The sequence below is a fragment of the Alnus glutinosa genome, chromosome 10 (genome assembly GCF_958979055.1).
Source record: "Alnus glutinosa chromosome 10, dhAlnGlut1.1, whole genome shotgun sequence".
Classification (NCBI taxonomy): domain Eukaryota; kingdom Viridiplantae; phylum Streptophyta; class Magnoliopsida; order Fagales; family Betulaceae; genus Alnus; species Alnus glutinosa.
The window spans coordinates 27,435,065-27,461,238 of record NC_084895.1 but is presented as its reverse complement, the minus strand read 5'-3'; the positions used below and the strand labels follow the sequence as shown (position 1 = coordinate 27,461,238).

Genomic DNA, 26,174 nt, shown 5'->3' with positions numbered 1-26,174 from the left:
CAACGACTTCCTTGAACACATCAACATCCCCACCCACATATGAATCCATAAGCCACCTATCTATATGACCACCAAAACGCACCTCGAAAACAAGTTCTCGTACAGCCATCTTCACAACAAAACATAATAAATAAATTAGCATTAGGCAAATCTAAAATTTAGCATTAGGCATTAGGCAAATATATAAGTAAAAGTCTGATATTTAGGCACTGATATTTACATATCGGACGAGTGCATGCATGGTGTGCATTATTAATATGCACAAGGACTCACCATGGCCCTCATATTTACATTGGCAAATCTAAAAGTGCACTGCCAGAGCTGGACCACATACAATTCAACAGATATTCAATTATTAGTGGATCACATGAAATACACACTCACTCGATTAGGGGACCACCGAACACAGACTTAGTACTGTTAGTGGACCACATGAAATACACACTCACACGATTAGGGGACCACCCAACACAGATTTTCCAACATTATTTTAGTCACAATGCCTACCACAAAGTAAACAAAGCACCAGACAAATGGAATCGGTCCCTACCCGAAATAACAGATTAAACATTGTCCTAACATAAGGAATCTGTCCCTACACCCAAAAGGAGTTGTTGGGTAAGCCGACATGCAGATACAAATCATAAAAAACAACAAAACAAAAAAAAGAATTAAGTCTGGACCCCAAATATATTGGACATTATATAAGAATTGGTCATTGTTACCTTTGGTGACCGAAAAACTACATTCTTCTCCAACCAAGCACTGCAGCGGAAATCCAGCAAAGTAGGGGAACTTACTTCGGCAAGGCGACTTAAGGTAGCTCCGGCAAGGCGATTCAACTTCGGCGAGGCGACGCGACGCAACCCACACGATTTTGGGTATTTCACGAAAGAGGGCTAAAATCACACCACAACAAGTACACGATTTTGGGTTTTTACCATAGACGATTTTCGGCTAGCACAACAGCACCCACACTTCGACGAAGACCGACACTCCGGCGAAGATTTTCGGTTGGTTTTTTCACGAAAGAGGGTTAAAATCACTGCGCGCCATGTCCACGATTTTGGGTTTTTACCAGAGACGATTTCAGCTAGCACAATAGCACCCACACTCCGACGAAGACCCACACTCCGGTGAAGATTTCGGCCGAACCCTAAACACCCACACTCGAACAGCAACTCCGAATACTTCTAGGTGTAAAATGGTTCTAGGTTTAAAACGAAATGCCCATCTATTTACCTGAATGGCATTTTCGTAAAATCATTTTACCAAATACCACTCTATACAAGGGTAAGTGCTTGTTTTGTTTACAAGGGTAATTTCGCAATTTAAACTCTGAGGACAGGGGCATTTTCGGTGGTTTGAGTCCTAAAATATCACGTGTCATGCACGTGATGTGTTTTCCATCCATTATGACGGGAAGAGCTAATGGAGTGGCCATTTTGGGAGTCGTTGGCAATTTGGGGGGGCAGAGTCGGAGTGTTGGCAGTTTAGGGGGCTATCCGCAAAACGGGTGATAATTTGAGAGGCTAAATTGTAATTTTCCCTAAAAAAAAAATATGTACTTTACGCATGCTAAAGAATACATAATACTTTTAGAAATTGAATTGATAGAATTTTTCTATGAGTAATGCTACACACACTCCCACTTCCTCACACTAATTTTTCCTGTTGTATTTGGCTTGAATTCACAAATCTCTTTTGATAGTAAATTTTCTCCGGGTCGTCTCTGCTAGTGGGTGTAGGCTTCTTAAGCCAAACAACTTAAATCTTGGTATCTTGTGTGATTGATTGATTTATTTTCTATGAGTAATGCTACACATACTCCTACTTTCCGACAATAGTTTTTCTTGTTATATTTTACTTGAATTCACAAGTCTCTTCTGATAGTAAATTTTCTCCGGATCACCTCTGCTAGTGGGTGTAGGCTTCTTAAGCCAAACCACTTAAATCTCGATGTCTTGTGTGATTGATTTATTTTCTATTATACTATTTTCTGCTTCATTGAGATCCCTAAAATTATTATTGTCACAACATTTACACTTCCAAATTTAATGGTAATTTTAAAAACCACCTAGAAAAAATAGGAAAATAGATGAAAAAGTAAAAGTGTATATAACATTACTCTTTTCCTCAGCCCAACTTATAAGAAATTTTTGTCCCGTCTATATATAATCAGACATCTATAATCACAGGAAAGGACAATCAATATATCATTATATATAGCTCATTATTATATGGGCAGAAATTTCCTACAATCCACACGTAAGATTGATATGTGTCTCTTGGCATGTGATAAGCGCATGTTGTTTTAATAGCATAAGCTTCTTACATGTTTTTTTTAAAAACATAATTAAAAAAACATGTGCTTCTCACATGTTTAAATGACACATATCACACTTACTTGTGAGTTATACAATTTCCGTCCTTATTATATAGAAGATATAACCTCAGATCAATAATAGTGGAGAGCATCCTATTCTCTTTTATAAAAAGAGAAAGTGAGTCTTCAAATCGTGCCAACCAAAACCAATACAGATAATCAACAAAAAGAAGTGCACAACCAAATGCAATAGACAATTCTTCTTGCATCGATTCCTATCAGATTGACGTGAAGCGACAAAATTAACTAGTGAGAACACTATAATTAATCCTTAATTAGTCCTTTGCTCTTATAATTCTATATATATGTGCCGATGTGCGCGTCTTATCCTAAATCATTCATTTAAACTGAACAGTTAAGATTAGCGGTATCGCACGGGATCTCAATCCCAAATGTTCTACCTCTCAAAATTGTAATAGACGAATGTATTGCAATAGATTTAAAGACAAAAGTGAACCAATACTTAAAACTGAACGTCCACCCAAAATGCCAAACCCTTAAAATCAACAGAAAATTGTTTAATCCAAGACTCTACTACGCTATATTTCTTGATCATCAACCAAATGTTGCAGCTCAAATGAGTATTTTGCCAGTTATATTCCATTAAAGAAAGCAATTAATCCACTAGAAAGTTAACCATTCAAGTAAAAGCTTTTTATTCCAGGAATTAAGAGACTAGAAGCAATCTGCCCGTTCTTTACTTCAATTTCATTGCCGCCTTGTCTTGATCATTCGTTTCACTGTCATAATGCACCAAATTTCTTTGAATTATCTTCATTGAAAACGATCTTGTGATGAAAGGTTGTTGGTGGGCTGGGGCAAAGAAAGCACAAACAGGAACAACATTAATTAGCATAAAACAACTAAGTGAATAATAATTGCAACACATAGGGTGAAAACCAATTAATGCAGAAGCCAATCTTTTAATATATGATAGCTCTGCATTTTTCAGTGCAAGAGAAATTAGTTGTTTGGTATAAAGGGCATCACAACAGGTTAAATGGTACCAAGAGGAGCAGGGAATTTTGGCTAGAATATAAAAGAGGAAAAACAGGTCATATTATATCTAACACAAAATAAACATGTTATAGAATGAATATAGATAGAACTACTAAAAAGCTCTACATACCAAACACCAAACACCAAATACAAATTGCCTACAAATGGCGCATCCGTTTAACCAGAGCGTCAGGACCATAGCACAGCCATTGCATCCAAAGACCGAAACAAAACAAACTTTAGCCCCAACAAGCAAGTAAAAGCTCTTTATGTTCAGATTTTCAAAGCTAAAATAGAATTCATAAATTTAACCATAAAGCAGCAAAGTTCACCACCCCCTACAGCACATGGGTGATTAATAGAGGATATTTCTAAGTTCTAACTATCCAACACTAAGCAGCAAAGTTGTTCTGAGGAAAAAGGTGGGGCGGCACTAGGTTAACAACTACAAAATCTACTTCTCCCTGCACTACCTGTGGCCTTAGTCTTAAGTTTGAAGGGATGGTGCATGTCCACAGGCAAGCTTTCTTATGGGGATTTGAACTCACAACTCACTTTAGAAAATAATCACTTGATAACCTTTAACCACATCAAGAAACGGGGGGAAAATTTTGCAACAAAATTGTTTTCATCTGGATTTAATGAAAATAATATGTTAAAATCTTACCAAATTGAAAAAAGAAAAAAGCCTTGTAGTTTTCCTTCATTTGGTATGATACTTACGGTATGAAAAAAAAGAAAGAGTATCTTTCCAGAATTTCAAGGTCCTAGCATTTGAAATGCTCAAGATCATTTTTCACCACCGCAGAAATAACTTGAAAGTGATAATAACCCGTATGCATGATGAGAGTGTCCTGTATTCTGATAACAATTAATTCACAAGATAGAATAACATCTTTTCCTCTGATTTCTTAACAAAGATTCAAATGTTCATTAGAGTAAAATCTGAATATTTGAACTACCTCTAGGTGCGATGAAGGCTCATCCTAAATTATTGGTCCAATATGCTTAAGGCCTTCGCCGCCGGTCTGCATCCTTATGGAAGAGCAAATTCCTGATATATAAACAATTCGCCTTAATTAATCATGTAAAATGGCTTAAGGCGAATTGTTTATATATAAATTTTGCGAAATCGCTAACAAGATCATGCATTATATATTCATCTTCGCTTAATTGTTGGAATAATGATCTTGATACAAGAGCAAGGAAGTAATCATTACCAACTTCTTCCATTGTTTTGTTTTTGGATTGTAGCAAGAAACCCTTTGCCAAAGGCTAATTTATCTTTTTTGAAAGCATAATCCTTTAGGAATATGGAGTAGTATGCAAAACATCGTTTTAAATGTGATGAAGATATTTATAACTTAATCCTAGAGTAGGAAGGATGCCTGTCTCCTCAATTGATAAGTCACATAATCCGCATCTCAAGGCTTAACTGATGGTCATAAAGTTTTCAACTACATCATATTATAATTGATGAATAAACATATTTTATTATTTGTAAATTGTGATTATTCTGCTCTCGTGCAGAGACACCATTCCCTTGGTGTGATGCTAATTTAATTTCTCTATTTGGTGAGACGCCAATATTTCCAACAATTTCCTTAAACTCTCCATATTCATGTCACCATTGGAAAAATCTTCTAGATCAGAATATGAGTTCTAGTGCTTCTTGCTCCTAGAATTCATATTTTTGTATTTTTGCATTAAACTTGTGTAAAGAAGAGAAACGTAACGGCAAGGGTAAGTTTCAGAGAAGAACATGATTGTTAGGTGTTAGGAAATTTATCTTATTTCCCAAGACCTGTGAGATGTGAAAAATAAAAAAACAGTAAAATTAAATTAATCTCACACGACACCAAAATTGAAGTGGTTCCCTCAATAAGAGGTACGTCCACTGGTAGAGGCAATCACGAATAAATTTACTATGAAGATGAAGTACAAAACATAGTAGAGAGAAAATCACTCAGAACCCAAAATCCCGATACACCCAATTCTCACTATAACATTGCACACAAGCTGCTACTCACGTTTTGCACCCTATAAAATTCTGAACATCACATGCCCTTTTATAAGCTTCTCAAACTCCTACACCTAGGAGGACTTGGAGATAGTTGAGTCGGCCAACTCAACTCCAACACAGCTGGGCCACACTTCACTTGATTCAAGGCACACCACAACACCAGGAGAGATGCCATTGAAGCATCATTCAACTGCGTTTCCAGTTCACTGGGAGAGTGAATACCAATAAGTACTCGGTCCCCTGTTTCAGTTTGTAAACCAAAATTATGGTCAGATAAGCTAGGACAAACAAAGCTGTGGAGAATTAAACAAAGTCTTTTTTACCTTTCTCCCGCCGCTTATAATTCCTGATAAACATCACGGAGAAGTTAACATCTAGAAGAAAAGAAGACCTATAGCCCTAGCGTATTTCTCTGCAACAAACATAGAAAATTCATTAACAGAAACCAAATATAGAGGTTAATATATATATAGATAGATAGATATTCAAGAGAGAATTTACCATATGATTCTGCGCTATTCTTAAAATAACTAGAAATGTCATCCATCTTTAATAGATTAGATGGAAACTGAATTGTTCTAATTATCAAGTGAAAAACTGAATGAAAAATAACATGCCAAAAATGTAATAGAAAAGAAACAACAAAGAATTTCATACAGCAAGCACCCGGGTTCTATCACTAAATTAAAGATGTCACTCACGTGCTCTCCCACAAGATACACCACCAGCATGAGTAATAACTAAAGCATCAGCCATCAATGGAAGCACATTGGACACAATCATCAACAGTTGGTCAGCACTCTGCTCATATCTATCTGGTTCTTGTTGTAATTGTTCTGAACCATGGGTAGTAAAGTTATCACCAAAGCTTAAGAAAGGTGTATCAGTCAATTTTGCCAATTTTCTGACCAAACTATCTTCGGCAACTAAGTTGTGGGCACAACCATATTTCTTTTGACCAAGAGGGAAAAATGATCATAAAATTGATCATAAAAGCATGAAGAGACGCTGATCAAAGAATATACCACCCGCTAGAACACCTTCACTAGAGAAGTTTGCCACCAAAGCAAAAGGACACGCCAATAAAACGTATATACAGCATTTCAGAGCTTTCAATGGAGCTGGATAAAAGAGACGGTTATGAAAAGTGGTATTAGGATAATGGATTCACAGGCAATAGAATCAACTACAGGAAAATGAGAAAGGTGGGTGGGAATAGGTCTAACTTCTTATTCCATGCATCAATTCCTAAACTATTTCTTAGTGCCCTTGTCTAAGTAACTCATGCTGTGAACTCAAAAATGGCATAACCAATTACTCTTAACCCAGTTTGATCTGGCACAATCAACAAAGCCTATTGGAAGAGAATGACAGCAGTTGAGAAGAAGATGCAAAAAAATGTGTAGCAGTTGACCATCTGCAACGAGTAAAGTTTATATTTCATTCTGGATGACCTGTCCAAAAGGCAAAACACCACTTAGAACCCAACTGATTTGAAATCTTTTGAGCTTTTAATTCTTCTATCTTTTTGAATGACTTCAAATCAAAACAGAATTATTAAACGAAAACAAAGGAAGAATAAACCAGAGGGCAAAGCACTCTATTTCATCAGAGATATTGGCTAAGATAAAATAAAATAGAAATGAAAAATTATATTAATAAATATTAGCTGGCTAAACAAGGAAAGTACCTGACTTTAAAATAAAGTGGAGACTCTTGTTGGACTCTTAGCTCATTCAATCCGTCAGTGGCCTATGGAGTAATCAAGAATATATTTGTTGGGGACGTGAGCAATCTTGCCCCATTCTTCTCCTTTCGTTTCCCACTCTTTCTCCAACAAAGGACAGTAGCCGATCCTTAGAGTAGAAAGGGAGGCAGGTAGCCCATCTTCTGACATGCACTCTAACTTAGGGCAGCGCCAGATCTCCAATTTTTCAAGAGCAGTGAGGTGTTGAATCCCCTTCGTGTCGAAATATTTCAAATTTGGAAAATTCCCGATGAAAAGATAGGTAAGATTGGTAGGCAGCAACCCCTCATCTGGAAAGGACTCTGCATCTTCAAATTTGTCACCGATTGAGAATCTTCTAACACACGGGAGAGTTTGCAAACCCCACCCCAACTGGCTTGCAAAGAGTTTGTCACAACCGAATATGGAAATTTCATTCAAATTGGAAGGCAAGCCCCCTTCAGGAAATGACTCAACTTGTGGACAATCTTTTATATCCAATTTCTCAAGAGAGGGAAGAAGTATGTGCATATTTTCAGGTAATGACCGAAGACTCCTACAATCGTAGATTATAAAATGTTTAAGGTTAGGGGCCCACAATCCTCCATGTGGAAAATATGCAAAATTAGGGCACCATCTGATGATAATTTCATTCAAATTGGAAGGCAAGCCCCCTTCAGGAAACGACTCAACTTGTGGACAATCTTCTATATCCAATTTCTCAAGAGAGGGAAGAAGTATGTGCATGTTGTCAGGTAGTGACCGAAGACTCCTACAATGTTTGATCGTAAAATCTTTAAGGTTAGGGGCCCGCAATCCTCCATGTGGAAAATATGCAAAATTTGGGCACTTCCAGATTTCTATCTGCGAGAGGAGTAAATCTTGTTCAAGTTGTTCTCCAACTGTAAGAGATTCTAGATCCTTACAATTTGAGATTTCCAGACGACGAAGCTTTGGGAATAATGGAAAGGACTTGAGAAAACCACAACCGTCCAACGTCAAAATTTCAAGCGATGAATAGTTCAAGTGCATTGGGAGCTCTAACTTCCGACAGCTTGTGATGCTAAGCTCCTGTATTCCAGTTGGCGATTGGTTTAATAGAATCGTATTGCAATTTGAAAAATCCAGTGTACGTAGAGAAGAAGCCTTAGGGATTGAAGCCACCAGCTGGGGACAATCATAAATGAAAATTTTGGCTAAAGAAGGAAGATGGGCGGGCAACCCACTTGTAAGCTTAGGGCAATCACAAATCGAAAGATCTCTAAGATTAGGAAAAGCTCGACCTTCGTTTCCAGCCTCAAAGGGAGACCATTTCTCCCACTCCAACATCTTAGAAAAACATAGAGATTTCAAGGCTCCAAATGGCTTCATCCAAGGAGATCCACTGCCATAAAACTGACGATCTATCGTAACAACTCCATCCAACCCAACAATAGAGAGTTCCTGCAGAGAGGGTAGTTGCCCAAGTGGTGGCAAGCTACAACAAAATTTACAATTTTGTAGAAGAATAGACGCTATATTAGAGAATGAAGCATCCCTAATCCAGTCTGAAAAACTTGTGCCCCCATAACCTTTGATAGTGAGGCTTTTCAAGTTTGTATGGGGTTGGAGACAATCAAGTATGATTTTATGACTTTCCGAAGCATTAGTATCACCTTTCCACTTCAAAACCAAATTCTCAAGGTACTTCATATCCCTCAAGTTTCTACCCTCAGCAGCCATTGGAGATTCAACATTTTGGAGCACCAAAACAGAAAGTGATCCTCGAAGATTTGTAAGTTTCCCTAGCTCTTCAATGCCACATCCACTATTGCTAACGATAAATGTAGATAATGTTTGAAGACATTTTAGTTTACCCAGATTTATCGGCATCTCCATTATCCTAGTTCTAGCAATATCAAGATGACGCAAATTAATGAGTTTATGCATATCTCTTGGCAAGGCAGCAAGACGTCGACAACATGATAAATTCAATATTTGCAAATTGCACAATTTACATATAGAATCAGGTAACCTTTCAATCCAAGATTTACGAAGGCTCAAATAACGTAAATGTTTAAATTTACCAATTGAGTCTGGCAACTCACTCATTGTCAAATGAGATAGAATAAGGACTCGTAAGCATCTTATCAGCGGTAATAAAATTTTGAGTCTAGATCCGAAATCATCAACTGAGAATTGATTTAAACCTATGATAGTGCGCAACCTCATAGATTCCTGAAAGGTCTCTAACTTCTTAATATCAAAATTTTTAGAAGGAAATGAGAACTGACAAGTCTTGCTTAGAATTTCACGAGAATAGTCATCTTTGTGGCATAAAGTGAACTCTTTATTTATAAACTTTGCCAAATCACTGACAAGATCATGCATTACATATACATCATGCACATAGCTCTTGGATCGTTGGAGTAATGATCTCGATACAAGAGTAAGGAAGTAATTATCACCAACTTCTTCCATTGTTATGTTTTGGGGTTGCGGCAAAAACCCTTCTGCCATCCATAATAAGACTAATTCATCTTTTTTGAAAGCATGGTCCTTTGGAAATATGGAGCAGTATGCAAAGCATCTCCTTATAGGTGGCGAAAGATATTTATAACTTAAAATTAGAGCAGGAAGGATGTCTGTATGTGTAATTGGTGAATCCCATAATTCACTTCTCAATACCTTATCCCATTCACCAAAACATAAATTAGACCGCAAAAGACCACCAATTGCCGTGATTGCTAAAGGTAAGCCTTTGCACTTTTCTATGATTTGGCTTCCTATTTCTTTAAGTTGTGGATATGCATTAAAGTTACCATTGGGGATTAATGCATATTTTGCAAATAGTGACAAACAATCATTTTTTGATAAATCCGTTATAGGATGATATTTACCATGCATGATTTTTGCCACATCATGATCGCGTGTTGTTACAATAACCATACTTCCTTGTGCCCCAGATTTAAGAGCATTACGTAAGACCTCCCATTTGTCCACGTTCTTCTCCCAAACATCGTCTAAAACAACTAGGAATTTCTTTCCTGTCAATCTCTCCTTGAGACCATTTTGAAGTTGATCTAAATTATCCATAATATCACAAGGTGATTGAGTTACTGCCTCTATAATTGTTCTCATGACCATGAACACGTTAAATGGATCTGAAACACAAACCCATGCTTTATGCTTAAAATGGTCCTTCAGCATTTCATCATTGTAAACAAGCTGAGCAAGGGTGGTTTTACCAATTCCCCCCATGCCGACTATGGCAATCACACCCGGACCCATCTCATCGCCACTTGCACCATCTGAGAGCAGCGAGTTAATTATTGCCTTTTTATCACCATCTCTACCAAAAATACGAGATTCATCGACCAAAGAAGTGATGGGCAGTCTTTCTGATGGATTCCCTCCAACAGTACCTTCTCTCAAACCTAAATCCTCCTTTTGATCTACTAGAAAATCTAGCGTGCCAAGTAGCTTTTTTATCTGTTTTTCTACCTTCTTGAGAAAACGACAAGTAGAGATGGAGTTACGTACCTTACTTCCAAAGTTTCCAAATTCAGCATCCAACTTGCGTTGCTGGGCTTTTGTAGAAATCTCGTCCAAGACTTGCTCAGCATCATAGATAGAATCATAGACAGCATCAACCCACACTTTCACATCAGGCCTTGTAAATTGCTTGTCCTCCGCATCCTTAAGCACTGCATTCACGGACAGCAATTTTATCTTGAACCTCGTTAAGAGCCCATCATCGAGTTTTCGTCCCCGAAATAAGTCAACGAAGCCGCCAGACGCCATTCTTTGAAAAAACACTTGGACGATGGGAGAGATAAACATGCCAGCAGCTGCAATTGCAGTTTCAGCCATGTTGTTATCTTGTTTGGAAATGATCAAAGGAAACGAAGGAAGATGATTGCAAAGGGCAGAGCAAAATGAGACTGGAATGCAAGGTATCTTTAGCTTTTTACAAACACCGAAGAACATGTATATATATATATATAGGAAACAGCCAACGGGCAATGACCTCACAGGCTGCATGGCCCATGCTAATGAAAAAGCAAAACAAGTAATGGACGCACATGGCCCTACCCACGTGTTTCTTCTTTGAATGTTGAAAGAAATTAAATCAAAGGAAATGAATGTGGGTGATTGATGTCAATTTAAAAATATCTCAAGCCCTACCCATTTTGTCTCTTCTTTGCAAATCGCAATGGAAGAAATCAAAGGAAATGAAGGTGGGGATTAAGTCAATTTAGTCCGCTTTATTACATAAGGAATTGAAAAGTCCTTCTGAGAATGCATGAATATTCATGTGCCATCTTATTTCGTGGAAGAAGAACCCAAAGTCTCTGTATTATGCAACTGGACGTCTGAGTGAATTAAATATTCTTTTACACATCTCTTATATATTGGTATTCATTTTACGTGATAAAGAAAAATTATTTGTTTGAGATTAAATTTTACAGCAATTAATGTGTATGTTATGTCATATTATGAAAAAAAAAAAAAAAAAAAAAAAAAACAAGTTTTCTATTTTGTACGATTTTAGATGCAAACTTATTAGCCACTCCAATATTATGATTTTTCGTTGAAGTGAATTTATATATTGAATATGTTTTTCAAACTTATTCCTTATTGTGATGATGTTAATTTTGGTTTATTTCAATTGATTAAGATGATCAATTGAAGAAAGATTGAGGTTAGGATTGAGCCTAGTAGATGAATATTGCTTGCTATTATGAGTCGGGTTTTAATTAATTTTTGAAAGGCTACACTGCCTCTCTACATACATATATTCTGACTTTATTTCAAATAATGAATTATTTGAGAAATTTGAATTGATTTTTTACTCCTTTATAGGATAAATAATTAAGAAAAAGTTCTAAATGAGGATCCCTAACGTGGGACCTAGGAAACACATACCTAAGAAGAAGGACCACACCTCACAAGAGCATTCACAACAGCTTTCTTTTGATTTTTTTTTTTTCAATTTAAGGAAGAAAATTACTTTTTGCTTCCCTATCCAAATATACTCTACAATAACTTTTCTTATCCTTATATCAATTAAATATTTGTTCTTTACAAATATAAGCTTGTACATACTTTCACATTTTTTACAAAATTTCAACACAATCTCTAATAAAAGACAAAAAGAAGAGAGATGAGAGAAGAAAGAAAAACATTTTGTATTAAAATAATGGATATAGAAGCTCCTTTGATTTTTTACACATTTGATAGATAGAATTGTATCATTCTCAATAATTAAGAAACTGATAAGATATCTACCGTGAGTATTTTTTACGATTTTTTTTAACATTTTTTTTATACGTAGAAAAGGAAAAGGGTTACAGAGAAATTGTTTGTAATGCTCTGAAAAGCACTAGTCTTTTGTGGTTATTAATTTGTGAGTTTTGGATTCCATTGGTCGAATGAATTTGGCCAATTAAGTGATGTGACACGGTTAAATATCAGTAAAATTTAAATGAAGACCATTTTATTTTAAGAAATGAATGGCATTAATTACACGCTGGATGACTCCAAGTCAACTTTCAAGTTTTCTTCGTGAAATAAATGGCGTGGAAAAATCAGTTTCTTTGTGTCATTTTTCTTTGATCAAAGAAAAATGACACAAGGAAACTATATATATTGAATATGTTTTTCAGACTTATTCCTTATTGTGAAGATGTTAATTTTGGTTTATTTCAATTGATTAAGATGATCAATATATTGAAGAAAGATTGAGATTAGAATTGAGCCTAGCTAGTACATGAGTATTGCTTGCTATTATGAGTCGGGTTTTAATTAATTTTTGAAAGGCTACACTGCCTCTTTACCTACACATATTCTGACTTTATTTTAAATAATGAATTATTTTGGAAATTTTGAATTTATTTTTTATTCTTTTATAGGATAAATAATTAGGAAAAAGTTCTAAATGAAGATCCCTAACGTAGGACCTAGAAAGTAGAAACACCTACCTAAGAATAAGGACCACACCCCATAAAAAGCTCTAGTCTTAACTCTTCTGTTGTTATTAATTAGGTGAGTTTTGGTTTCCATTGGTCGAACGAATTTGGCCAAGTGTGGTGGACTCCACACCATGTGATTGAATCAAATTGATTAAGGAAACTAAGTTTTCCACACCATTATTTCACAAAAAAAACTTGAAGGCTGACTTGGAGTCAACTTTGCTGGTAATCCCATTCATTTCATAAAATAAAGTGGCCTTCATTTAAATTTTACTGATTTAACCATGTATATGTTGACGTTGTTACATCATTTAAGGAAAAAATTACAGTTTATTCTCAAATGTTTTACTTTTTTTTTTTTTCAATCTTACCTTCAATGTACCCAAACCAAATTTTAAAATTTTTTAATGCTGAGTTATCTTAAGTCCATCTTCTTTGTCACAAAATAGACTCCGATTGCATGTGAAATTTTAAGAGCAAACTTTTCAAAAATATTTCAAAAAAAAGAAAGAAAGAAAAAATAAAAATAGTTTGGAAGTTGTCGAAGCCACCCCATAGGTCATTTGGGGGTGGTCAACCACCCACATTTGGTCGGAATTAGGGTATTTCGCCACCTTGATGGCCCATGGGTTGGCCAAAACCACCCTTGGGTATGGGCGTGGCTCAACCACCCCCATTCGGCCGGCCTAGGGGTGGCCGAAACCACATTCTAATTTCTAAGATCATTTTAAACAACATTTATTTACTCAACAGTATAAACTTCACTCACATGTTAAATAAATTCTGAAATTCATAAAGTTTAATTCTTATAAATTGAAATATGTTAAATAGTTGTGTTAAATAAATTATTATTATTTTCCTATTTTCTGCGTATGTACCAGAAAATGTTGAACCTTAAAATCTTACTAGTCGTCTTATATTTATGTTAGTTAAGTTAATATCACTATAAATGAACATAAAAACGTCTAGAATGGAGTAAGGTGGTCGTGACTTCATGGTAAGGAAACTGTGCAAGTGGACGTGAAAAGTCGTTATGTATTTCGTGGAAGAAGAACCCAAAGAAAGTGTCTCTATTGTGCAAGTGAAACGTCAAAGTCTTCATCAACTCACCCAAAAAAAAGAAAAAAAAAAAGAAAAAGAAAATTGTGATTATCTGGCTGTCCATTTTATCAAATAAATAACCCGAATAAAATATATTGCACATGATACAATACAATCATTCAAGGCACTGATTTTTGTTCTTTTTTTTTTTAAAAAAAAAAAAAAAAAATTGTAATTATCTGCTCCTCCATTTTATCAAATAAAGAACCCAAATAAAATATATTGCACATGATACAATACCCTAAATAGTGCATTGATATAAATCCCAAATGTTTTTTTTTTTCCTCAAATTAAAAGAAAGAAAAGAAAAACACCAGTTCGGAGTTGAGAAGTATTAAATGAAAAACCGCTTGCGGTAGTAGTCCACGAACCAGATGCTATTAAGAAAGGGTTTTACCAATTTGCATTTTGATGAGGCTGTGGTGACGGACTCGCCTTCCAAGACAGTAGCAATGGCTCAAACCGAACATTCCACAGCGGGTAGGAACCACGATGGTCACGCCCATAAGTGGTAATTACACTGGTCGCTCATTCCCGTCTTATTAATTGGGAAAAAAAATGAAAAACAATTAGCAATAGTTCATCAATGTCCCGAGATCTCTCTCATCTGACATACTGACAGATTCTAAAAATATCAATTAATTGACCGCCATTAAAGCTATTGTGGAGAACCAAATTCCTGCAGACTGCAGTTGATATTCAGAAAATCCAATTTTGTGTACAATGAAGAAAGGATCATGGTCACAAGAGGATAACCATTCAAGTAATTCAAGTAAAGAGTCTTTATTCTAAGAATTAGATACTAGAAGTGTTTGGGTGAATGAACACCAATTGCAAACACACACCAGAATTTATGTATCCCTCTTAATTTGTATAAATTAAATAGTTAAACTAGTACTAAAATAAACTCACCCACGTACAAATGTACAATGCAGTGAAAAATAATTATCAAGCAACTCACAATTAGCAAGACAAAGATTTTTACGTGGAAAACCCTTCATTAACGCGAAGGAAAAAACCACGAGCCCTAGTCCAGTTGAATCTTCTATTATTAACGATAATGAGTTTACAATGTCTTCTCTAGAGAAATATCGAGAGGCTACCAACACATCAAGAATACATACATTCTTAGATTAAGCATAAATATGTCGCTCTAAAAAAGGGGGATCTCACCAAGTGGGTACGTATGAAGATATATATAGCCATAGGAAACAGCCAACGGGCAATGGACTCGAGGTTGCGTGCGTGCTCATGAAAATTGAAAAGACAAAATATGTAATGGACCCACACGGTCCTACCCATGTGTCTCTTCTTCGGCAATGTTTGAAGAATGGAATAAGATCCTTTTCATTTTAAATAAAATTGATACTATTTATCTTATGGTTAAGATTTAAAGTTGATACATCTAATGGTATACATATGGAATTGATACTATTTATTTTATGATCAGGATTTAAAATTAATGCATCTAATGAAGTATATGATTTCATATTATTTAAATTTTTAAGAAAGTATTAACATTAATTTTATATACATCATTAAATGCATTAACTTTAAATCCCAAGTCTCATTTGAAATGAATAGTATGAAGAAATTGAGGCAATCCTATTCCCGAAGAATGCAAAGGAAATGAAGGTGGCCCAGGTGGGTAATTAAAGTCAATTTAGTGGGCCAAGTTTAGACTTTGTCTTTACTTTTCACCAAAGAACTGGAGAATTTACACAACTGAGACATTTCTTTGATATTGTAATGAGAAACAAATTCAGAAGAAACAAAGAAAAAAACAAAAAGAAGGAAAAAGGCGAATGTGAAAGAGAGAAAGAGAGATGACAATCTAGAAGTGCACAACGGACACATAAAAGAGGCTAAAAATTATTCCTTCTACGTGATAAAGAAAAATTATTTGATTGAGATTAAATTTTACAGCAATTAATGTGTATGTTATGTGATATTATTTAAGGACAAAAATTTCTTATAACTCACATATATGACATATTTCTTATAACTCACATATATGACATGTATCCTACATGTTATTTAAATAAAATGTACTTCTCACATGTCAATAAACACGTGTCAATCTTATATGTGGATTATAAGAAATTTTTATCCATTATTTAATAAAAATTTAAATCATGGCAATATAGACAATATACACTCTCACGGCCCTACCCATTTTGTCTCTTCTTTGCAAATTGCAAGCAGAGAAATCAAAGAAAATGAAGGCGGTGATTGAGTCAATTTAGTCCGCTACCTTTATCAGATAAGGAATTGAAAAGTAGTTATCAGGACGAATATTCATGTGCCATCTTATTTCGTGGAAGAAGATCGAAACCAAAGTCTCTCTATTGTGCAATTGGGACGTCAGAGTAAATTAAATACATTTTCTATACATTTTTTTATATATTGGTATTCATTTTATGTGATAAAAAAAAATTATTTGATTGAGATTAAATTTTACAACAATTAACATGTATGTTATGCCATAATATTTAATAAAATTTTCAATCATGGGAATATAGACAATATACACTCTCACGGCTCGACCCATTAATTTTGTCTCTTCTTTGCAAATTGCAAGCGGAGAAATAAAAGGAAATGAAGGCGGGGATTGAGTCAATTTAGTCCGCTACCTTTATTACATAAAGAATTGAAAAGTTGTTATCAGGACGAATATTCATGTGCCATCCTATTTTGTGGAAAAAGATCGAACACAAAGTCTCTCTATTGTGCAATTGGGATGTCAAAGTGAATTAAATACATTTTTTATATATTGGTATTCATTTTATGTGATAAAGAAAAATTATTTGATTGAGATTAAATTTTACAGCAATTAACGTGTATGTTACGTCATATTATTTAATAAAATTTTAAATCACGGGAATATAGACAATATACATTCTCACGGCCCTACCCATTTCATCTCTTCTTTGCAAATTGCAAACAGAGAAATCAAAGGAAATGAAGGCGGGGATTGAGTCAATTTAGTCCGCTACCTTTATTACATAAGGAATTGAAAAATCGTTATTAGGACGAATATTCGTGTGCCATCCTATTTTGTGGAAAAAGATCGGACCCAAAGTCTCTCTATTGTGTAATTGGGACGTCAGAGAGAATTAAATACATTTTCTATACATTTTTTATATATTGATAATCATTTTGAGTGATAAAGAAAAATTATTTAATTGAGATTAAATTTTAAAGCAATTAACATGTATGTTATGCCATATTATTTAATAAAATTTTAAATCATGGGAATATAGACAATATACGCTCTCACGGCCTGACCCATTTTGTCTCTTCTTTGCAAATTGCAATGGAAGAAATCAAATGAAATTGAAGGTGGGGATTGAGTCAATTTTGTTCGCTACCTTTGTTAGATAAGAAATTGAAAAGTCGTTATGCCCAAAAGAAGGAGCCAAATGTGAATGAATGAAATTTCATGGACATAATTGCCTTTTGAAAAAAGAGAGATGGCAATTTGGAAAAAGAAATGCACAGCAAAATGGATATATTTTCGGATGAGTAATGGTGGAGAGTGGAGAGGCCCACGCCAGTCTATACAATTTTTGTACCATTTTAATAATTTTTTAACGATTTTAAAGAACTTCTTCATCGTGAACGCTGCATCCCTTTCAAACTACCACTCAATTGTCAATGTATCCTTAAACTATCAATTGTGTCAATTTTTCCCTCAAACTATCAAAAAAATGCCAATGTCTCCCTCCTAATACTAACAAAAAGGAAAAAAATAATACTAATTTTTTTTTTAAATAAGACGAAAATGTCTTTATAAATTCAAAAAAAAAAAAAAACTAAAACTAAAAAAAATTAATTTTTTTTAAAAAAAAATTAAAATTAAATAAAAACCGAAAAAAAAATTTAAAAAAAAAAAACGAAAAAGATAGACAAGTCGTACAAACAGGAACAACATTAGCATAAAACAACAAAGTGAATAATAATTGTAGCACATAGGGTGAAAACCAATTAATGCAGAAGCCAAATTTTTAAGATATGATAGCTCTGCATTTTTCAGTGCAAGAGAAGTTAGTTGTTTGGCATAAGGGCATCACAACAGGTTAAATGGTAATAGGAGGAGCAGGGAATTTTGGCTAGAAGATAAAGAGGAAAAACAGGTCATCTTATATCTAACACAAAATAAACATGTTATAGAATGAATATAGATAGAACTACTAAAAAGCTCTACACACCAAACACCAAACATGCACCAAACACCAAATACAAATTGCCTACAAATGGGGCATCCGTTTAACCGGAGCGTCAGGACCTTAGCACAGCCAGTGCATCCAAAGCAAGTAAGTAAAAGTACTATATGTTCAGATTTTCAAAGCTAAAATAGAATTCATAAATTTAAACATAAATGAAGACCATAAAGCAGCAAAGTTCACCTGTATCCCCTACAGCACATGGGTGATTAATAGAGGATATTTCGAAGTTCTAACTATCCAACACTAAGCAGCAAAGTTGTTTTGAGGAAAAGGGTGGGGTGGCTCTAGGTTAACAACAACAAAATCTACTTCTCCCTGCACCACCTGTGGCCCTAGTCTTAAATTTGAAGGGATGGTGTATGTCCACAGGCAAGCTTTGTTATGGGGATTTGAATTCACAACTCACTTTAGGAAATAATCACTTGATAACCCTTAACCAAATCAAGAAATGGGGGGAAAATTCAGCAACAAAATTGTTTTCATCCGGATTTAATGAAAATAATTTTTTAAAATCTCACCAAATTGAAAAAAGAAAAAAGCCTTGTAGTTTTTCTTCATTTGGTGGTACGAAAAAGAGAAAGACTGAATTTCAAGGTCCTAGCACTTGCAATGCTCAAGATCATTTTTCATCACCGCAGAAACAACTTGAAAGTGCTAATAAACCATATGCATGATGAGAGAGTCCTGTATTTTGATAACAATTAATTCACAAGATAGGATAACATCTTTTTCTCTGATTTCTTCACACAGATTCAAATGTTCATTAGAGTAAAATCTGAATATTTGAACTACCTTTAGGTGAGATGAAGGCTCATCCTAAATTATTGGTTCAATATGCTCTTCCATAAGGATGCACCTCCAACGTGAGCAGTAACTAAAGCATCAAACCCATTTTATTTGCAGGTATGCACTATGCAAATTGTCTTCAATAAATCAGTTGTGCACATAAACCTGGACAAAGAGGGGAAAATGATCACACAATTTGATCATAAGAGCACAAAGAGATGCTGATCAATGAATATACCTTTGAACCGCCAACTGAAACACTTGCAGCAGGGGAGCTTGCCATCAAAGCAAAAAGACACCATGCATGAGATTGCACCATTTTGTAGCTCTCAATGGAGCTGCACAGACGAGATGGTTATAAAAAGAGCTGTTAAAATGCTGAATTTCACAGGCAATAGAATTGACAACAGAAAAATGATAGGAGTGGCCTTGGTGGAGGCGGCTTTGGCGATGGTGGTGCAGGTACTGGAGAAGAGTTTGGAGCAGGTGGAGGGTTTGGCAAAGGGGGTGGTTTTGGTGCTTTAGTAGAGCTGGGTTTGATGGTCGAACCTAGAGTGCTTGGACGAGCTTCCGTAGAAACTACAGATTTGTTCTTTAATTTGTCTATGTGCTATGACTAATATGTTTGTTCATAGTTTCGTCTATTAAGGTTTAGAGAAATTAAGCAATGTTGATAGACTGATCATGGCTGTAGCCTATTGCAAAAAATCAATAATGAACCAAACAAGGCAAAAGAGGCTAATCATTAAACTTCTGGCTATGTGTAATCGCGAGGATCAAAATGAATTCAAGGAGGCTTGGATCCTATAATTGAGTGGTTAATTGTCAAACCATTAGCATGCCATGTCTCTATTGTAATGATGGGATTGACTCTTGATATTGTTTTTTAAAAGAATATCTAAATGATCCAAACATAACTCTATGAAGAGAAAAATTGCTGCTTCTCTAAAGATTCCACTGGGAATTTTAACCATATTCTTTATGAAGCGAGAATCTGAATGAAAAATAAACGCCACATAATGGAAAACTACTTCTGGACCAAATAATCAAGAACAAGAAATAAGTTGCATGCAATAAAAGCAAGCACCGTAAAATAAAGAAAAAGAAAGAAGGAATGGTAGAACAATAAGCACAAAATGGCAGAATCAAAATTGAGATTGTAGAAAGTAGAATGCTAACTGAATTGGGTATTGTGTCAAAAAGCATCGGTTACCCTTTTAACCCCGTCCGGCAAAGATGAAGCGGGAGAACCCGTTGAGAAGAAGTGAGTAGGAGCCGTTGACCATCTGCAACCGAATCTATGAGCATACAAGTGGAGTTTGTATTTCATTCTGGATGACCTGCTCCAAAGGCAAGCATCGCTTAGAATCCAACCGATTTGGAACCTTCAGCGCTTCTAATTCGTTTTTGGTTTTTGATGGATTAAATTAGACAAATTACTTCAAATTAAAACAAAATTATTAAACGAAAAGAATGAAAGAACAAACAACGAATATACCTCTGAACCGCCAGCTGGAACACCTTCACTAGAGGAGTTTGCCACCAAAGCAAAAGGACACCCCAACAAAATGTATATACAGCATTTCAGAGATCTTAGTGGAGCTGCATAAAAGAGATGGTTATGGAAAGTGGTATTAGGATAATGGATTCACAGGCAATAGAATCAACTACAGGAAAATATGAAAGGTGGGTGGGAATAGGTCTAAGTTCTTATTGCAGGCATCAATTCCTAAACTATTTCTTAGTACCCTTGTCTAAGTAACTCATGCTAGTGAGCTCAAAATGGCAGAACCAATTACGTACCCTTAACCCAGTTTGATACTGTACAAACAACAAAGCCTATTGGAAGAGAATGATAGCAGTTGAGAAGAAGATGAAAAAAAAAAATCTGTAGCAATTGACCATCTGCAATGAGTAGAGTTTGTATTTCATTCCGAATGACCTGTCCAAAAGGCAAAACACCACTTAGAACCCAACTGATTTGAAATCTTTTGGGCTTTTAATTCTTCTATCATTTTGAATGACTTCAAATCAAATCAGAATTATTAAACGAAAACAAAGGAAGACTAAACCAGAGGGCAAAGCACTCTGTTTCATCAGAGATAGTGGCTTAGAAAAAATAAAATACAAATGATAAATTATATTGATAAATATTAGCTAGCTAAAAAAGGAAAGTACCTGACTCTAAAATAAAGTGGAGACTCTTGCTGGACTCCTTGCTCATTCAATTCGTGTGTGGAAAGAAATATATTTGTTGGGGATGTGAGCAATCTTGCCCCATTCTTCTCCTCCTTTCCTTTTCCACTCTTTCTCCAACAAAGGACAACCGTGGATCCTTAGAGTAGAAAGGGAGGCAGGTAGCCCATCTTCTAACATGCACTTGAAATTAGGGCAGTTCATGATCTCCAAATCTTCAAGAGCAGTGAGTTGTTGAAGCCCTTTCGTGTTCAAATATTTCAAATTTGGAAAATTCCTGATGAGAAGATAGGTAAGATTGGTAGGCAACAACCCCTCATCTGGAAAGGACTCCGCATCTTCAGATTTGTCACCGATTGAGAATCTTCTAACACATGGGAGAGTTTGCAAACCCCACCCCAACCGGCTCGCAAAGAGTTTATCACAATCGAAGATGGAAATTTTATTCATATTGGTAGGCAAGCCCCCTTCAGGAAATGACTCAACTTTTGGACAATCTTCTATATACAATTTCTCGAGAGAGGGAAGAAGTATGTGCATCTTTTCCGGCAGTGAACGAAGACTCTTACAATCGTTGATAAAAAACTCTTTAAGGTAGGGGGCACGCAATCCTCCTTGTGGAAAATATGCAAAATTCGGGCACCGATAGATTTTTATCTGTAAAAGGAGTAAATCTTGCTCATGTTGTTCTCCAATTGTAAGAGATTCTAGATCCTCACAATTTGAGATTTCCACAAGACGAAGCTTTGGGAACAATGGAAAGGACTTGAGAAAGCCACAACCGTCCAACGTCAAAATATCAAGGGATGAATAGTTTAGGTGCATTGGGAGCTCTAACTTCCAACAGATTTCGATGCTAAGCTCCTGTATTCCAGTCGGCGATTCGTTTAATAGAACCATATTGCAATTTGAAAACTTCAGTTTACATAGAGAAGAAGCCCTAGGGATTGAAGCCACCAGCTGGGGACAATTATCAATGGAAAGTTCGGCTAAATAAGGAAGGTGGGCGGGCAACCCACTTGTAAGCTTAGGGCAATTAGAAATGTAAAGATCTCTAAGATTAGGAAAAGCTTGACCTTCATTTTTAGCCTCAAAAGGAGACCATTCCTTCCACTCTAACATATCAGAGAACCGTAGATATTTCAAGGCTCCAAATGGCTTCATTGAAGGAGATCCACTGCCATAAAACTGACAATCTATCGTAACAACTCCAGCCAACCCAACAATCAAGAGGTATTGCAGAGAGGGTAGTTGTCCAAGTGGTGGTAAGTTACAACAAAATTTACAGTTTTCTAGACGAAGGGATGCTATATTAGAGAATGAAGCATCCCCAACCCAATCTGGAAAACTTATACCACCATAGCTTTTGATAGTGAGGCTTTCCAAGTTTGTATAGGGCTGGAGACTATTAAGAACAATTTTATGACTTGCTGAAGCATTCGTATCAACTTCCCACTCCAATACCAATTTCTCAAGGAACTTCATATCCCTCAAATTTACACCCTCAGCATCTGCAGGAGATTCAACATTTTGGAGCTTCAAAATAGAAAGTGATCCCCGAAGATTTGTAAGTTTTCCTAGCTCTTCAATGCCATATCCACTATGTTTGCCGACAAAAAATGTAGATAACGTTTGAAGACATTTTAGTTTACCCAAATTTATTGGCATCTCTATTATCCAAGTTTCAGTAATATCAAGATGACGCAAATTAATGAGTTTATGCATATCTCTTGGCAAGGCAGCAAGATGCCTACAATGTGATACATCCAATATTTGCAAATTGCACAATTTACATATGGAATCAGGCAACCTTCTAATCCCAAGGCTAAGAAGTCTCAAATAACGTAAATGTTTAAATTTACCAATTGAGTCTGGCAACTCACTTATATCCCAAGAAAGAATAAGGACCCGTAAGCATCTTATCATCGGTGATAAAAATTTGATTCCAGATCTGAAAGAAAAAATTGAGAAATCATTTAAATAATTCAACTGTATGAAAGTGCGCAACCTCATAGATTCATGAAAGGTTTCTAACTTCTTAATATCAAAATTTTGGGAAGAAGAAAAATGGCGAGTCTTGCTCAGAATTTCACGAGAATAGTCATCTTTGTGGCATAAAGTGAACTCCTTAGATATAAACTTTGCCAAATCGCTGACAAGATCATGCATTACATATTTATCGTGCTCATCTATGACAATATCACGCCTTACATATTCATCACGCCCATCGCTCTTGGATTGTCGAAATAACGATCTCGATACAAGAGCAAGGAAGTATTCATCACCAACTTCTTCCATTGTTATGTTTTGGGGTTGTGGCAAAAAACCTTCCGCCATCCATAATGAGACTAATTGATCTTTTTTGAAAGCATAACCCTTTGGAAATATGGAGCAGTATGCAAAGCATCGCCTTAGAGGTGGCGGAAGATATTTATAACTTAAAATTAGAGCAGGAAGAATGTCTGTATGTTTAATTGGTGAATCCCATAATTCACTCCTCAATATCTTATCCCATTCATTAACACATAAATTAGACCGCAAAAGACCCCCAATTGCAGTGATTGCTAAAGGTAAGCCTCTGCACTTTTCTACAATTTGGCTTCCTATTTCTTTAAGTTGTGGATATGCATTAAAGTTACCATTGGGGAATGCATATTTTGCAAATAGTGACCAACAATCTTCTTTTGATAAATCAGTTATAGGATGGACTTTACCGTCCATGATTCTTGCCACCTCATGATTGCGTGTTGTTATAATAACCTTACTTCCTTGTGCCCCAAATTTAAGAGCATTACGTAAGACCATCCATTTGGCATCATTCTTCTCCCAAACATCGTCTAAAACAACTAGGAATTTCTTTCCTGTTAATCTCTCCTTGAGATCATTTTGAAGTTGATCTAAATTATCCTTAATATCACAAGGTGATCGAGTTACTGCCTCTATAATTGTTCTCATGACCACGAACACGTTAAATGGATCTGAAACACAAACCCATGCTTTATGCTCAAAATGGCCCTTCAGCCTGTCATCATTATAAACAAGTTGGGCAAGGGTGGTTTTACCAATTCCCCCCATGCCAACTATGGCAATCACACCCGTCTCATCGTCACTTGCACCATCTGAGAGCAACAAGTTAATTATTGCCTTTTTATCATCATCTCTACCAAAAATACGAGATTCATCGACCAAAGAAGTGGTGGGCAGTCTTTCTGATGGATTCCCTCCAACACCTTCTCTCAAACCTAAATTCTCCTTTTCATTTACTAGAAAATCTAGTATGACAAGTAGGTTTTCTATCTGTTTTTCTACCTTCTTGACAAAACCCGAAGTAGATCTAGTGATGGAGTTACGTACCTTACTTCCAAAGTTTCCAAATTCAGCATCCAACTTGTGTTGCTGGGCTTTTGTAGAAATCTCGTCCAAGACTTGCTCAGCATCATAGACAGCATCATAGACAGCATCAACCCACACTTTCACATCAGGCCTTGTAAATTGCTTCTCCTCCGCATCCTTAAGCACTGCATTCACGGACAGCAATTTTATCTTCAACCTCGTTAAGAGCCCATCATCGAGTTTTCGTCCCCGAAATAAGTCAACGAAATCGCCAGACGCCATTCTTTCAAAAAACACTTGAACGATGGGAGAGATAAACATGCCGGCAGCTGCAATTGCAATTTCAGCCATGTTGTTATCTTGTTTGGAAACGATCAAAGGAAACGAAGGAAGATGATTGCAAAGGGCAGAGCAAAATGAGACTGGAAAATGCAAGGTGTCTTTAGCTTTTTACACCCAAGAACATATATATAGGAATGGCGCAAGCTAATGGAAAAGCAAAAAAAGTAATGGACGCACATGGCCCTACCCACGTGTTTCTTCCTTGCAATGTTGAAAGAAATCAAAGGAAATGAATGTGGGTGATTGATGTCAAGTTAAAAATATCTGACGGCCCTACCCATTTTGTCTCCTCTTTGCAAATTGCAATGGAAGAAATCAAAGGAAATAAATTTAATACATCCTCTACGTATCTCTTATATATTGGTATTCATTTTACGTGAGAAAGAAAAATTATTTGATTGAGATTTGCTACCCATTTGAAATAAACAATCCAAATAACTATACTTTCATATATAGGGACATTTATTTGACACCCATTTTTATAAACTTACAACGAAGCTCAAGTCGTTACTGAACGATCGTAAACCTTTATCTAAAATTCAGATTCTTGAAACCTTCACAAAGAAAGAGACTTACTTGAACTAGCCCATTAATTATTGTATTTTCAAAGTTTTTTTTTTCGTCAAATTAAATTAAATAAAAATATTAATCACTTAAAACATGTCTCATTAATTAGTCAGTATGACATAAGTGAAGACTACATCTTTCTTTTTTTCATTTTTTCTGTTCATAGGGGGGAAAAAGGGGGGAATTAAAGGATTCTTTCCTCTTTGAGTACAAATATGAAATATACAATGGAGTTCAAGGGTCTTGACATTTTGGTGACCCTTTTTCAATCGATGACACTAGGGAACATTCTAGCAATTAAAAGTTAGAAAGGGCTTGGAAATTATGAAGTAGTTAAAGGGGTATTTTCCCATAAAAGTAGGCAAAAACTAAAAGAAGACAAATGCCTCGAACAATCCCGACAACGGTCACCTGGGTATCTTTTCAACTAGTAGATTTGGATTTTGTGTCCAAGTACGATTTGTATGAACAAAAGAACTAAAAGTGAAGGATTCCGTGTGGTGATCTTTGTGAAGAATCAAGATGATGGTCA

At 35.7% G+C, this 26,174-nt stretch overlaps 4 protein-coding genes across 9 annotated transcripts in view; all 4 read right to left on the bottom strand.

Moving 5' to 3' along the window:
* LOC133879392 (putative disease resistance protein At3g14460) overlaps nt 1-26,174 on the bottom strand; it is a 154,108-nt gene that overhangs the window by 103,024 nt on the left and 24,910 nt on the right. The window lies entirely within an intron of this gene.
* The window catches only part of LOC133879391 (putative disease resistance RPP13-like protein 1), a 59,573-nt gene continuing 36,420 nt past the window's right edge, over nt 3,022-26,174 (bottom strand). The window contains exon 8 of the mRNA XM_062317940.1: nt 3,022-3,199. The gene's annotated coding sequence lies outside the window, so the exon portion shown is untranslated. The remainder of the gene's footprint in view (nt 3,200-26,174) is intronic.
* Nucleotides 5,287-11,085, bottom strand: LOC133879390 (putative disease resistance protein At3g14460). The gene is made up of 3 exons (XM_062317929.1): nt 7,099-11,085; nt 5,732-5,820; nt 5,287-5,648 (listed from the first exon to the last, which is right to left on the bottom strand). The coding sequence occupies exon 1, from the start codon at nt 10,984-10,986 to the stop codon at nt 7,153-7,155; it is 3,834 nt and encodes a 1,277-aa protein (XP_062173913.1). The 5' UTR covers nt 10,987-11,085; the 3' UTR covers nt 5,287-5,648; nt 5,732-5,820; nt 7,099-7,152.
* LOC133879396 (putative disease resistance protein At3g14460) lies at nt 19,064-25,215 on the bottom strand. Of its 3 annotated transcripts, none has more exons than XM_062317960.1 (6): nt 21,383-25,215; nt 21,008-21,146; nt 20,703-20,806; nt 20,384-20,544; nt 19,443-19,542; nt 19,064-19,369 (listed from the first exon to the last, which is right to left on the bottom strand). In XM_062317960.1, the coding sequence occupies exon 1, from the start codon at nt 25,082-25,084 to the stop codon at nt 21,425-21,427; it is 3,660 nt and encodes a 1,219-aa protein (XP_062173944.1). In that variant the 5' UTR covers nt 25,085-25,215; the 3' UTR covers nt 19,064-19,369; nt 19,443-19,542; nt 20,384-20,544; nt 20,703-20,806; nt 21,008-21,146; nt 21,383-21,424. The 3 variants fall into 3 exon arrangements, with proteins under 3 accessions (XP_062173944.1, XP_062173943.1, XP_062173945.1); XM_062317959.1 differs by having other exon boundaries at nt 20,418-20,544; XM_062317961.1 differs by lacking the exon at nt 21,008-21,146 and having other exon boundaries at nt 20,418-20,544.